Genomic DNA, 16,710 nt, shown 5'->3' on the forward strand with positions numbered 1-16,710 from the left:
GTTAATAAACAATTTGAAAAAAAGCAACAAATTCGATTTTTTTTTGCTTTTTTGTCTCTAGTATATTTGGGAGTAAAGATAGGTATAGGCATTGCTTCATAGAAAAAAAGTAGATAAAATATCCTTGAAAATATGAGGTTGTAAAGTATTTTTGGATCAAAATACGTTTTAAATCTCATTTTTTTGCAAAAAAGGAAGACGTTCAAGGATTTTCATCACATGACTTGTTCCAAGGGTAATTAAAAATGAAAAAACCGCGGGATGCTATTACATTAGAGGGTTGAAATTGAAGATAGGGATGAAAATACACTTTTGCAGTTTTTTAAATATATAGCACGAATACGAAGCAAAATTTCGGTATAGTTCATAGGAAAAAGTTTGTAGAGAATTGAATTTACCATCGAAATGGCTTATTTAAAAAATTTAAAAGACAAATTTTATGCAAAAAATCGTTAATAAACAATTTAAAAAAAGCAAAAAATAAAATTTTTTGATTTTTATATTTTTTTGACTAAGTTGTGAAAATCTTTATTTATTATTAACAAATAAAACTTTTGAAATAATTTTTTATTAAGAACCAATTTGTTGTAAAAATAATAAGAATTATAATCATTATTATGTTAAAAACGACGAAAATCTAAAAAATATTTAAGTTTGACTTTAAGTTTGACTGGCAATATTAGTCCAAAAACTTTTGAAAATCCGTGAATTTGAAGGGAATCTCATCTAGTTTTTTTGTACAGCAATTTTCTTGCCTACTTTTACTAAAAAAGTAGATTTAAAAAAATAAAAAAAATAAAAAAACTTATTTTTTGCTTTTTTTTTAAATTGTTTTTGCATAAAATTTTTTTTTTTAATTTTTTAAATGAGCCATTTCCATGGAAAATTCAATTCTCTATTAAATCTTTCCTATGAACTATACCGAAATTTTGCTTCGTTTTCGTGCTATATTTAAAAAACTGCAAAAGTGCATTTTCACCCCTATCTTCAATTTCATCCCTCTAATTTAATAGCACCCCGCGGTTTTTTTATTTTTAATGACCCTTACGTCATACGATGAAAATCCTTGAACGTCTTTTTTCCTTCCTTTTTTGCAAAAAATGAGAATTGAAACGTAAAGGGTAAACGCGACGAAAATCGAAAAATTGGCTGATCGTGAGTTTCAGCGGCCATATATCAGTCAATTTTCATCCAAAAATACTTTGCAACCTCTTATTTTGAAGGAAATTTTATCTACTTTTTTGTCTATGAAGCATTGCCTATACCTATCTTTACTCAAAAAAAAACTAGAGGCAAAAAGTAAAACAAAAATCGAATTTTTTGCTTTTTTTTCATATTGTTTATTAACAATTTTTTGCATAAAATTTTCCTTTTAAATTTTTTAAATAAGCGATTTCGATGGGAAATTCAATTTTTTAAATAATTTTTCCTATGAACTATAGTGAAATTTTGCTTCGATTTCGAGCTACAATTAAAAAACTGAAAGGGGTGCATTTTCACCTTTAACTCTAATTTCAACCCCCCAATTTAATAGCACTCCGCGGTTTTTTTAATCTAAAATGACTCTTTGAACGATTCATGCAATAAAATGGCTTCAACGTCATAGTTCCTTTTCACCCCGTTTTTTGGATATAATTAATAGCCTATAATGAAGCCATATGATTTTGCCGAGACCTAATAAAAAATTACACCAAGGTCTTTAACGATTTCATAGCGGGAAAATGCAATATTCGGAAATAGTAGGTAACCTTTTGCTGGTGTTAAGGAACAATTTTACATTTGGATTTATTAAAGCTTTTGCTTCTAGAACACCAAGTCTGCAAATTGATTAAATACTTCTGTACCATCAGACATATCAACAAATAATAGCTTATCAACTATTTGACAAAAGTCGTTAATAAAAATGACAAATGGCCCAAGGTTATTCTACAACAAAAAAGTGAATTAACTTTTTGACAATTAAGAAACAAAGTTTCCGAAAAAAAATCTGTACACACGAAAAAAATGCATAGACATAAACAGCAAAAATAATGTGGATTCTGCTCTTAGGTCATGAGGATTAAGCACATGTTTCTGTTTACATTGCTAGGCTTGCTTCGAAATGTCAATGAATTCCACAAACTGGTTTGGAAAGGTGAAAGGAATACCGTCTGCACGAACGACATCGATAGCGATACGACAAGTGTATATTCGTGTCAATGTAGGTTACCCAAACATAACGTTAATTATTAGGCGTTTGAAACAATTCGTGCTATCATCAATCAACCGCGAATGTCGCAATTTTATGACGAAAGCCTACAAAACTTATTAACGACCGACACAATAATATGCTTAATTATCGAAGCGACTTCAAATCGATTCTGTTTAAGTGATATACCTGCAGGAAACCTCCCTTGTTTATGGGCAGTAACCAAGCTGCAAACACATTTTCCTGGTTAATGAATGATTCATCGTTGGAGCAAGCATTTAGTTCATTGTATGTTAGAGTTTATATAGAGTGGGCGTCAATATACCATAAAATGAAAACGCAAATTATTTTGTAGTTGTAGGTATACATGTATACGATTCCGATTACCATTTCGGGAATGTGCACTAGCCTCATCAGTATGCAAAACTTTTACCATTCGTTTGTATATGCTTTAAAAAATAATCGATAAACGTCCATTCCAAACATTCCTAGAATAGAATACAGATAACAGAATGTAATTCCTTATCGAATGTTTTCCAAATATTTCATAAATTGCTTATTCATCGCTGATAGGCATCACTGAAATGCTTCCGAATTAATAACTATCAAATTAAAATTAAATGACACTACATTAATATGTGACATGAACGTGCTTCTAGATAAACCAGAAAAATAACAAAACATTCCTACCACATATAATCTCAACAGTTATTTGGAACATGTAGGAATCACGGTTTGCTGACCCAAACCACCTTTAAAGTTTGCGCAACGCCTTCACAATGGGAAGTTACGTCAGTGTACATCGTAAAAGTAACCAACATTTAGCGGTTAGTGGAAATTTAGTCGGTGGAAATGTAGTCCGGTATATAAGGTGTAACAGCGATACTGCGACAAATGTTCGTGGATGATTCCTCTCGCCAAAACAAACAAAAACACATGAGTGACGAGTTTACTGGAAACGATTTTTAACAGGGAATTTTATAGATCTGGAAATATCACGGAATTTCTATGAGTTTTACAGAATTTTTAAAAATTCTAATTGTAATCGGTTTTGTGCAACTAGTGAAAAGTAAATTTGTTACTTTTAGGGCATTTCGATTCTAGGATTTTTTTACTGCATGCGTTCTATGTTTGTCGGTTAACTGTCGTTAAATTAGTTTAAATTCAGGATCATACAATCGCAAGTTGTGAAAATCGAATATTATTCTTACAGATATACATAAAAATATAGACATTTTTGGCCATACTTTAAATCAGCCGTCTTCAAACTTTTACGACTTGCGGAACCCCGCCAACATTTCGATTTTTTTGAGGTACCCCCACACTTAAACACATTTTTTACTGATTATATAATATATTTAATAGGTAATACTACGATTAACAAAATAAATATTCCACTAAGTAAAAATTGAACTAAGACTTTAAATTTTAAAATAAATATTTATTGGATAATTAAAAAAAAAGAATAAATATAATCAATGACTGCGATGTGCTTCAATATTTTTACAGAATATGTTGAAATCATGTGCTATTGTCGGAAGTTGCAATCGCATATGCGTGTACTTATAAAAATAAAACCGTTTCAAGCAAATGTAGATAAATCCACAAAAACTGGATAAATCCAACTTTCAAGCAAACCAAGTTAAATCTTTATTCATATTCTTGCCTGCTACTTGAGAAATACTTTGGAACAATAACTCCAAAGAAGTTTTCTGTTGTTTTGATACTTAATAGCTGTGTAATTCTCTAAACACTAAACAGATGCTAAGAAATTAACGTGTTGTTAGTCAGACTGTCATTTGAGTTTCTAGCTGTTGTGTTTGAATGTGATTGTCGTTGTGCAGTGCATTCGAAAAGGTTTCTATTAGAAATCTCATGGCGCTATAGTTCGGGCAAAATTGGGAACAAAACGAAGACTTGAGTTGGTATACGAATATTCTGTAGAATGCAGGTGACAGGCAAGCCAGAGTGGTAGAGAAGCATTATGAAGATGGCGAGGAAGCTTGTATTTGTCTTGAGGAGGAGGTCTTGCTACACATGTAACGTGTTTTGTAGGGCTACATTTTTATATTAGCTTAGAAAATTTTCATAATAATTTGTTATTATTCTTGTAAAATTTATTATTGGTTTGTTAATATATTATTAAAAAGTGTTTTGTTGTTATTGTGTCTCCTGTTTTGGTAGGATGCCTAGGTGGGGGATTAACAATTATTTAGCATTTTAACACAAACCTAAAAACGATTCTGAACACCTCCGCTCCCACCATAACTTTTTAAGTAAGTACAAGAAAAACAATATTTTCAAGCAAAACCAGATAAATCCAAACTTAAATGTTTTAAAAAAAATAACGGTAAGCGTTTTTCTATCGATATGCCGTATTTATGTTATTATGAATACTAAATAATTACCATAGAAAGTTTTTTAGATTTGTTAGCGGATTATGAGTTACAAGTTTTTTGAGCTTATTTCGGAGTCACTTTCTATGGATTTATCTGGATTTGCATGCTTGCTCCTCAATTAAAATACAATTTTCTCCTAAACAAAAAATTCCGCAGTAAATCTAGGTTACCCTTATTTGATATTCAGTTGAGTGAAAGTTGTCAGAAGACATTTTTTTTTGTAAATCCATAAATAAAACTGCTTCTCATTTGGCGACAAAAATTTTAGGTGATGGTGGTCATTGAAGAATAGAAACTGACAGAATTTACAGTTGTGGAACCTGGAAAATTTTTCAAATCTATACCTGCAAAACGTGAAAATATTAGACTTTTTTTATGAAAATTTGATGTATGTATATCGTAATTTGACAAATGCAATTTCTTTCCGGATTAGTCTTTCTTGGCTGATAGTAGTCCAAGTACAATTTGATCCGCCAGTGGCGTCGGAATAGAAGTGATTGGAGGACTTTCAACTGTCAAAAAATGTTATTTGGCAATTTTTTGTTTCTAGAATTTTGTCACAGAATGTACTATTTACGGTTAAAAGATTAAAAACCAAGGTATGGAGTGAATTCATTGAATGAAATTATTGAGTACATTTTCACTCAATATTGAGCATTTTGATAATTTTACTCGTCTGTGATAATATTTCAACTAAAACTGAGACTTTCACTAAAATATTCTTTAAAAAGATTCTGCAGATAAATTCGTAATTGGTACACTTGTAGCTAAATCGGAATAAATGTCCTCATTATTGAGTTATCCTACCCCATTCTATGGTTGTCGTGCGTTGTCTTTGTCTATTCCCATCGTCTCCATTAGGTAATTTAGTGTCGTGGTGTATGGCGTGTAGTGCTGGACAAGTGTCTGCTAATCCGGTTATTTTGGTGAAAATTATGTTTAAATGCAGTGGTTTAATTACAACAATTAAAAACAATAATATATTGAGTCTCGATTAATATTTGGTTAAGTAAAAAGGTAGTTAGATTGTTACCAATACTTACTAACGTATCCGTAACGTACAATATAGATTATGGTAATCTATTCGTCCGATCAGTTAACCAATTACTTTAATCGAGGCCTAAAATATTGTCTCTAAAACAGATCTGTGTAGAAACCACTGTGGCAGCTTGGTAGTTTAATGACTTTAATACAATTATATTTAAATTAAAATTTAAAGAGAATATAAAGTAGTACAAAATTACTCAATAATATTAAATTTAAATCATTTTAGAGAAAAGTCAACTCTTACTTGGTTTTGAATACTCAGAATACAGTCAAAAGTCACTCACTTGATAGTTAGCAGTAACTTGAATTTGAGTAACATTCACTCACTTCTGTGGCAAGAGTTTCACCTATAAAATTTTAGTTGTACTCATATCAAGAGAGTGAAAATTTCTCTCAATTGGATGTGGATAGAAATTGATACATTATTGAGTAAAATTGAGTGAATTTGACTGAAGTGTTTTTGCAGTGCAAAGGCGCGTTTTTTATTAATAATTTGAATTTTTGGATTAATTCGCTACTATTGAAATGAAAGATGGTCAAACGGGTAGTTTCAGTTTTTGCAGTTATGTACCTCCATTTGTTGAGAAATTAACTTAAAATAATTAATTTTTATATTATTTATTTAGCAATATCTAATTTTTTCTGAAGATTTAATACTCTGAACTAAGACTTGTAATGCAATATTCGTAATTAATGATCTCCATTTTTTTTTTCAAACCAATTTCCAAACGTTTTTGTCGATGTATAATTCGCGGTGTAAATTAATTCAGTTACAAATATTTTCGGACACACTTTTTAAAAATCCATCCATTCATTGTATATTTTGAAGACAGGAGCTTCTCTAGTGTCAATTTATCATGTCTCATATTTTTTTAGGCACCATTTCAGAATTTTTAATCTCATATTCATATAACTTCTTTAATTTCTAGTTTAATTCTACTCCTGTCTGCAATATTTATAATAAACTATAAAATTCTCTACGATTAGAGGAAAGGAGTGGCCTTGTTAGAGTACTTATATGATTACGAAATAGTTAATAGTTCGATGTGAATTGTTATTGTCTGGCGCTTGAAATAAATAAATCAATTTAAGCTGGTCGTTAAATTAGTGGCCGATTGGCTCAATTAATATAAATCTGGTAATAAAAACAATACGTAATAAACACATGTTTTAAATCAGCAAGCCGTTATAATCTTCAAGTGGATGTGTGCGTATCTCTAACTAAATCAGACGATAAGCCAATAATGTCCAGATAATCGGTTGTTCAGATTTATTTATATTTTATAAGATTATAAGACAGCAAATTAGTATTCTGTGTTTCTGTACAAGTATCCTCTTATAAATACAAGATAAAAGTACTAGAAATAATAGTAATATCTTGTACGGTGTTATAGAACTTAAGTCGCAGAACAAACCTACTGTAATTGAACTAGACCGCTTACTTGATTATTTTTCACGATTATCGTTATTTACAGAAATATTCTTCAGGGTTCTTGATAATAATTCGATATACAGGGTGGCGAAATGAAAACGAAACAGAGCCATTTTCAGGAACTGCGTCAAGGTTGTAGAAAAACGCTCAGACCCGTCGATTTTAGATTAAAGGGGGACATTCTTTGTTGGTATTTTTGACTCCGCCACTTTCACCGCCAAGCAAGGGTAAGCATCACCCCAAAATATTAAAATGGCATTGGCGGTTGAGTAATATTTCTTTTGAAAGCTCTTACAATTCTCTTTACAACAGACTTTAAATTTTATAATTCCGCCCAATACTTTGAAAAAAATTTACATTTTAAAATTTAAATGTTTAGTGGCTTACTTACTACTTAATTGATTAAATGTTCAAACTGATGACCGCCCGCTTCCATACAAGAATAAAGATTTGGTTAAAAACTCTTGGGTTTGAATCGGCCAATAGCGGCAATTGTGACGATTTACCGTCCCGTTCAAGAAAAAACTGCATTCATCAGAAAAACAGATGTTAAATAGGAACTGCGGATCGTTCCCTGCTCGCTCACTCATTATTTCGCGAAATTGCAAACGCGGTCATAATCATCCTCATGATGTTCCTGGACTAAATGTATTTTATATGGATGGAATTTATTCTTCTTCAAAATGGTTTGTATGCTAGTTCGATTGATCCCAGACACAGATGCCAGCTGCCTCGTACTTAATGTAGGATCAAGATGAACTTCTCCCAAAACTGCAACTTCACTAGCTTCTTTAACTATTTCTCGTTTTTTTATTGGCTACGTTCCCTGTCTTGAAATTTTTTTACTAACTCTAGGACATCCTTCCTCCTGACATGTCGATTTGATGTTGTTCATTAAATAACTGAGCTGTTCTATTCGCACATTTATTGTTCATAAAGTAAAGCGAAATGATATCTACCCTTTCCGCAATGGAATAAACCATAGTGTTTAATTTTCAAAAACACAAGTAAACTACCAACCAACGCTTCCAAATAATACTAGAAAATAGTTTGAAAACCACTAATTTTACGTTCATTGTGTGTATAGCATTCATTTCTGTTTTCTACAATTGTGTTTTTTTACGAAAGTGATAACAAATCGCCAAAAACCAATGTAACGCAAGAAATACTAAATTTATACCATTGGCGTACTTAACTCGAAAGACTGATATTTTTACCGTTACTAATTGTTTGTACATAAGTTTCAACTTTAAAATCAAAATTCTTAATAAGTATTGGGCGGAATTATAAAATTTAAAGTCTGTTGCAAAGAGAATTGTAAGAGCTTTCAAAATAAATATTACTCAACCCCCAATGCCATTTAAATATTTTGGGGTGAAGCTTACCCTTGCTTGGGGGTGAAAGTGGCGAAGTAAAAAATACCAGCAAAGAATGTCCCTCTTTAATCTAAAATCGACGGGTCTGAGCATTTTTCTACAATCTTGACGAAGTTCCTGAAAATGGCTCTGTTTCGTTTTCATTTGGCCACTCTGTATTCAGTTGGTAATCAATTTCCCATTTGTTTAATACTTACATACCTTTTGTTCTCTGTTAATAGCTTTTCAATTAAATGCAAATTATCGTTAGTGTGCAACTCAAATTAATGGACATTGTTACTTATTTTTGAGAGGAAAAATTGTTTCGTTTCTCAAGATATGCGAATAAATTGCGTCATTCTGTAGGTGACATATGCGATCGTATTTAAGTCATTTCCTTTGATTGCTTATTGGTCCAATTTAGCATAAAAACAGTGAGTGACTTTGATATTATATTCGGGCACGAAATGTGACAACCTCGCACTGATGCTCATTTTTAGGCGAAATCTCCAATTCTTGTCCACGGTGCCGAATGGATGTTTCTGGACTGTCAGAAACACTCACGAACTGCTTCGATGATTGATCCAATCTCCCAGAATTTTTCAAAAAATCTCCACAATTGATGAAGTTAAATTACTATTCCGGGGTCCGCTCTGTAACTAGCTTCAGTAGAATTTCAGTAAAACTCATTAAATATTTTTGTTAAGAGGAGGTGCCAGATAAATCAGTGAACAAACCTGGTGAAGAATGAACACACTGTATTTTGTATCAGCTGTTGGTGTGCGGTCCCTCAGTAAAGTTGTTAGTTAACAAATTTCGAATTTTCGGAGCAATCACTAGTTTCGCACTTTCTCTATAGCAAGGCCGCTAACCTCTCAACAAAAATTTTAGTGAGTTTTACTGAAATTCTACTGAGCTAATTATGGAAGCACACCCGACCATATTTTGTCAAATATTAATTATTTTTAAAACATTGCTCAACAATAACGAGCTGTTCTTTCGTGTAGCAGCGCTCAAATTTAATAACCCTGAACTGTCACGCTGTCTTTTTTTTTTCATTGGCAACACCTTACCACACAAATGGCGGAAAATTCAAATCTTACATGAATATTGGGGTACCCGATTAGTAATTACTAACTAAGAATTATTTGTTTAGTTGTTTAGTTGTAAAGGATTGGTTTATTTATTAATAATAACTGACACGTTTATTTCAGTCGTTACTATCAATAAATCGATTCTTAGTCTAATTACAACCAGCCATTATCAATCTGACGATCCACAACTAATGACTAATCTGTAATCTATTAGCTATTAGTCATGACTAATGCACGTGTAAGCAGTCATGACAGGTTACTCGACTGCCCATCATTACTGTAAGTAATGTAAGTATTGTTTTGTCGAACATATTAACAACCAATTAAAAAAAAATAAAAATTGTTCTATACTCTATTAATTAACAAAACACACTATCATCATGATAAGGCTTATTTACACCTGTGTGGCATCCCAAATGGTTTCGTAATCTTTATTTATTGTTTGCAAGTGTTCTATCGCTTTTAATGTTAATTACGATTTGTTTAAAATCCATACTTTGATAAATGTACGTGAGTCACTGCATTGCTGATATTATAATATTGTTTCAGTGATGACTGAGAGCAGTGATGAGTTGGTCGGCAATATGATTCCATCTGCAGCCGCCGAAAGGAATCCTGGGACCACCACCAACCATCGAATTTTAACCAAGAGTAACGAATCTAAAATGGATGCTGCCAATAACCAGCCAGAAACAGAGGAATTCGTGCCGAGGATACGATGGCCCGACACCATAGCGCAACTTTTTCTTCACTTGGGGTGCCTGTATGGGTTTATCTTGTGTTTGGTGTCGGCAAAGTTTTACACGACTGTATTTGGTAAGACTTGATTTAATAGTAGATTAACAAGTTTGTTTTCATTGTTTCTAAACTGTTTGTTTGTAAGAAGTTTGACTGCCATTACTTCAGCATGAGATAGAGTAATCATAAGTGAACAAATAAATTGTATATATTACAGGGGCGTAAGATTTACAGTTTTCAAAATACAGCGAGTATTAATATTGGGGAGTTTCATCACAACGTGACAACAGCGCTTAATCTAACGCTACACATACCACGTGTACACGCGGCAGACTTGTCCTACGGAAAAAATGTAAACAACTATTACTGTGAAACATTTAGTAAATTGTATCGATTTTGTAATACGAATATAGTGTTGTGCTTAAATTTTAGCTCGAATGTTAGTAATTATGAATCTCTTAAAACAGGAGCTTTTAATCAAATTATGAATTTGAAAAATATGTAATAGACCGGGAGATATTAGACTGAAGTTCGACGACGCCTTTCTCGTTTATGCCTCTGAAGTACTGAAAGGTAACCGAGAGACAAGTACAATCAACTAAATTTAAAAGATGGACTGTGAGACATCTTTGTGAAAATTCAATTTTCCTTTTCAAAAAAATTATGTGTACAGCGTCGTATTTCTCACTTATGCCATGTTCGTAAGTTGAAGAGAACTATTTTATCATAAATTTTTGTTGGCATAAGTGTCGCAAGGGACCTAAAAATGGAAAACTTTGTAAGAAAATGTGAAAAACATGTATTTGTCTACCAATTTCTCATTAATGCCAATTAGAAATATGACATTATTATATTCGAAAAACTCATAAAAAACATTGGCATAAGTCCTACTAAAGACTAAAGAAAATAGGGCTTTGGAAAAGCTGCGAAAAATTTTTATTTTCATTCTATAACTTTCTCATTTATGCCGTTGAAAATTTATGATACTATAAATAATGTACTGTGCCAAGTAGGCATCACTCCTCTATGGGTCCAATATGAAGGCATAAGTCCCAAAGTTATAGGAAAATTCATGAAAATTTGTACGTCTTTCTCGCTTATGCCATTTTGCATGCACGTAGGAAACTACATTATAAAGTCATATAAATGTAGGCATAAGTCCACATTGGATTTTCATGTTGCAAATTAATTTGAATTTTAATACGAGTCAGGGCGACAAAGTAGAAAAATAATAGAAAATTGCCACAATTTTCTCGTTTATGCCGTTTCGTACACGAGTAGAAAATATTATTAAAAGCCACTTTCAAGAGTGGCGTGAATGCCACAAGGTACCGTCGTATGTAAAATTTTTTAAAAAGTTGTCAAAAATTACAAATTGCGGTTATTTCCTCGCCTGCGCAATTTTCGATATACTTAAATTAATTTAAAAAATGTATCATAAATAATGCAAGTGTCGGAGAAGAATCTATATAAAGAAGATATATTTCTAACTATAAAAGGGAATAAAAAATTTAAAATAAAAAAAAATACATGAAAAGAGGAGGCTTTGTATTGGGTTTAGTTTGATTTTTCGATAGGTTATTTTTTATTACGATAATTCTACGTGAAAAATTATAAAACCGAAGAAATTTATATTTTTGATATGTTTTAATTTTAAGTTAATAAAAATTTGTATTATTTTAACTGTTATTCTTTGTGTTAATTATAACTAAAAATTAGTAATTCAAAGTCTTTGAGGAAGCATTCTGACAATTGAGTTGACAGCGGTTTTTCAATTCAATTACTATTAAATAAATCTTTTAATATAAAAATAAAATGTGTAAAAGTACAAATTAAGTAATTAAGGTACAAAATACGAAAAACAAAAAAACTAAATTCAATATTCATGATATTAAATCAGTTATAAATCAGTTTCTCCTCTATGTATTCTAGCTTAATTCTATCTCATTTTTCTTCTTCTTCTACCTTAGTCGGCTCAATTCAAGTAGATCATCCTTGCACTGTAGCGGTTAATTCAAATTATATTAATTTTTAAAATTTAAATATATTGTTCATAAATACGTATGGTCTATTGTGATAAAATACTCATTTACAAATAGGCACAAACGAGAAATTTGTGGCAATATTATATAATTTATCTTTTTCTGATCATGATTCAAAAAATTATTAAAAATCATTTCTAATGTGTGGGGACTTATGCCGAAATAGTTTATTATTAACTTTCATTAAATACATGAATTACTTATATTTATAAAATTAAAAATACGTTAAATGCAAGTAAGTATAATTATTTCGAAAATTGCACAGGCGATGAAATTAACATTTTAAAAATTTTTACATACGACGGTACCTTGTGGCATTCATGCCACTCTTGAAAATGGCTTTTAATAATATTTTCTACTCGTGTACGAAACGGCACAAACTAGAAAATTGTGGCAATTTTCTATTTTTTTTCTACTTTGTCGACCTGACTCGTATTAAAATTCAAAATAATTTACAACATGAAAATCCAATGTGGACTTATGCCTACATTTATATGACTTTATAATGTAGTTTCCTACGTGCATGCAAAATGGCATAAGCGAGACAATTTTCATAAATTTTCCTACAACTTTTCAAAAAATTTTTAGCATATAGTCCTCACCAGGGACTTATGCCCTTTAAAAAAATTAATACTTTCACTTTTTTCTTTGCAATAAGCTTTAATGTATTCACCAGAAAAACGTTGACCAAAACGAAAAATTTTCCACAGCTTTTCCAAAGCCCTATTTTCTTTAGTCCTTAGTAGGACTTATGCCAATGTTTTTTATGAGCTTTTCGAATATAATAATGTCATTGCGATACGATTCGTTTAAGAGATACAGAGCGTTTTTTAATTTTGATACTTTTCTATGATATTCTATAATAACTTTTGTTTCTGAAAAAAAATTATTTCTGTAATTAGGCTTTTTACACAGTTTTTTAACGTAGAAGACGACTTTCTGTCTGCTAAGCACAAAATTTTATTTTTTATTAGATTGCTGCTGTATTTTTCCTTTCAAGATGTATGATACAAATATAAATGATGATACAATTAATTTTTTTTCATCGATATATCAAATACATCCATAGAACACTTAATTATGTTAAAAAAAGTTGAATGCCAAAAAAATACAATACTAATAATACATCATTTGTAGATTTTACAAAACTGACGGTTGCAAATTTCAAAAATTGGAAAATTTATAAGATGTTTTGATTAAAAAAAATATAAGTTTGAGTTAGAATTGAAAAACTGGAAAACGCACGCCGCTGGACTCTATGCAAACAATTGTAAAAAAATTTTTTCGAATATCGATCCTGTATAATCCAAACTACTTTTATTCAATCTTTTCGGGGAATAGGAATTTGGCCCTGTCTGAACGTATGCAAACAAAATTTAGGCACAAGTTCAATCGGTATGTTTGTAGATTATCCTTAATAAGGAGACCTTTTTTTTTTTAATATCCCTTTTGTACTACTTTTTTGTGCTGTTTTTTTGTGTGTTTTTGTACGTATCGGTCGATAGCCGCACGGTTTAAGGCGTCAGTCCTTTAATCGTGTGCAAATTTCTGCTCGGGTTCGATTCCCGCGGCCGGTAGACCGTAGATTAGCTATGCTTGTACGGAGGATTGGCACCCTCTGCGCAGGTATGGTAGGGTGGAAGAATGTTGGCTTGGGTCAATGTGAGAGATTTACACCGGTTGGCATTTGACCACCCCCTTAATTAATGAGGTTTTCCAGGTTTCCCTCATTCCTGCACTGAATGGTGGTTAGGGCCTACCAACATAAGTCGTTCNAGTACATAATTTTTTATGATATTGTTTCTCTTTTAAATAATGTTTAAATTTCTGTGATGTCTTCTAGCAAGGGAAAAAAGTTATGAACAAAACAAATTTTGAGTTCTGGGTAAATAATGAAATATGCGTTTTTGGCTCTTAATAACATCGTTGAACTCGAAATTTATAGCTTTATGGGGTGGTGCAAAATCCAATATAGCGTCCAGTATGATTATGAAGACATAAAAGGATCTAGGAGACCTGGAAATTGTTTTAATCTTGCAGTATATCGTCTTTTGTATACATACATACTTCCAATAATAAAAAATATATTATGGAAGAAATAAAAATAGCCAATTTTCAGTTTTTTCAGCCTATTTCAGGAACCGTACAAATTACCTCCAATTTAATAAAGTAATTGTAATTTAACCAATCCTGTATATCTTCTAGTTCAGGAGATACTAATGGTATAGAGGTACATCTTAAAAGTGACCACCCTGTATAAAATCACAGCTTATAAAATCAACATTATCACATGATTTCTTAAATCAGGAAAAAAGTGTGTTGATAATAAGTTTTTCGAAACGTTAGCTGTGTATCGTGAGAAATTATCTACCTCATTTTTTATTAATCCATCGATATCGGAGACCTTTCAAAAATCAAATTAAAGCTGAATAAATCCTGTTTCCTACTCCCCTCCTGTTTCTACTGAATTTTTTTTCGAGGTATGTATTTTTTTTTGATTGCTCAATAACCGTAGCTGAAAAAATGTTTTTGTTTAAGGATCTTGAAACTAGAAACTTACTTAACGTTTGAAAATTCTTTTTTTTTTCTCATTACGACCACTAAAAAATCTATGACATTTTTAACAATAACAATAATAATAATAATAATAATAATAATAATAATAATAATAATAACAATAATAATGATAAAGAAGTGCTTTGCGCCACCCCCAAAACCAGTCTCTGGATCCGGGCCTGCATTATTCCACTGCTCAAGATGATTGTAAAATTCAGGCCTCTAAATGTAAACCAACTTTTTAAATTTTTTAAGATAATGGCATATAATTTGTTCCAGTAAAAAAACAAATAATGCGCTGGCAGAGTAGAGCATCAAGATCATCCGGATATCACAAAAATATCGATAATAGAATTAAAAATGAATGTTAAAACAGTTTTAATTAGGTTTAGTTTAGTGTTGTTGCTAAAAATATACAGTTTAAACTATATAGGTATATTTTTGTGATTTAAATTATCGAAAACAATAAAAAAAAGTGAATGTCATAAAGAAACGAATCATCCATACGTATTTTATAATTAATATTAAAATTAAAAGATGGAACTTTGCAAATTGTTAACAAATTACTAATCAAAATCATATAAAAAACTTTGGGTTATTACTCTATTCTTCTGGAACTGGCAGAATTTTGTGATTTTCTCGTTATCTGTTTATATGGATTTATCTGGTTTTACTTCTAGGTCCTCAATTTTTGAAACAATCTTCAAACGGTTTCATTGGAATGAATATTCAAATTTTTATCGTATTCTTTTTAATATTCCCAATTTTATATAAATTACGCTCTTTTAATAGACAACTTTAATTTTGTAGTGGGTGTCAAGTCGGGAATATGATGCGGATAAACAAAAATTTCTTCGAAAACTGCGAATAATCTTAGCACTGTAAGTCATTTACAAAGAATGCCCTCTCGTAAACAATTTAATACCCCAAATATTGTTTGTTATTCAGGAATGAGCTCGTCGGGAAAACAACAGTTTTTTAGGCCAGGAAATATAGAGTTGGACGCGACTTTTTGTTTCAGCAAACTGATTTTATCACTATAGATAGAATATTACTTAAAATAACATTTTAGTTTCCACAATCATAAAAATGGGGGAAAGATTGTTTACAGGATGGTTAATTGGATAATTTTTACATAAATTCAGGTTTTTCGCTTATAACTTTTTTCCGTTCATTTCCACGAGAAAACTTTTGAATTAAACATTTATAAACTGCGTTATTATTACCTGAACGTTTTGGCATCGCATTCTCTCATTTCTTGTCACTGTCTAATAACTCACACGAAATCTGAAATCGGTAAGTTGAATAGTTTGCAAGTTATGCCCTTATAAACAAATTAACTAATTATTAGTCTGGACGAGTCCGAGGAGCTTCCACAATCGCTCTAATTTTGTTCATGGTAGATTTCATAATAATACATTGAAATCTATAATTTTTTTTTTAATTTCAAATTTGCAACCTGGAATTTTTTTTTATTTTTTAGCTTTAGTTGCAAAATGAAATATACGACACACGAGCATGATATAGTTATATATTATTAAATATTCGGAAAGCTTATGAAGAGCTTTAAGTTAAAAAAAAATCGTCAAGATTCGTTGAAAAACACGGAATTAGAGACTGTCAAATATATTATTTTGAATGAAAAAAATCAGTGCGATTGTGGAAGATGCTCGGGATCGTCCAGACTAATAATTAGTTAATTTGTTTATAAGGCCATAACTTGTAAACTATTCAACTTACCGATTCCAGATTTCGTGTGAGTTATTAGACAGTGGTAAGGAATGAGAGGATGCGATGCCAAAACGTTCTGGTAATAATAACGCAGTTTATAAATGTTTAATTCAAAAGTCATAAATAAA

The 16,710-nt window shown here is 31.1% G+C and overlaps 1 protein-coding gene across 1 annotated transcript in view; it reads left to right on the forward strand.

Moving 5' to 3' along the window:
• LOC108906957 (acyl-CoA Delta(11) desaturase) overlaps window positions 1–16,710 on the forward strand; it is a 43,689-nt gene that overhangs the window by 9,831 nt on the left and 17,148 nt on the right. Inside the window, exon 2 of the mRNA XM_018710406.2 lies at window positions 10,065–10,331. Within this exon, the coding sequence (XP_018565922.1) occupies window positions 10,067–10,331 (265 nt within the window). The 5' untranslated portion in view covers window positions 10,065–10,066. The remainder of the gene's footprint in view (window positions 1–10,064; window positions 10,332–16,710) is intronic.

This window comes from Anoplophora glabripennis, unplaced genomic scaffold, assembly GCF_000390285.2.
Source record: "Anoplophora glabripennis isolate ALB-LARVAE unplaced genomic scaffold, Agla_2.0 scaffold223, whole genome shotgun sequence".
Classification (NCBI taxonomy): domain Eukaryota; kingdom Metazoa; phylum Arthropoda; class Insecta; order Coleoptera; family Cerambycidae; genus Anoplophora; species Anoplophora glabripennis.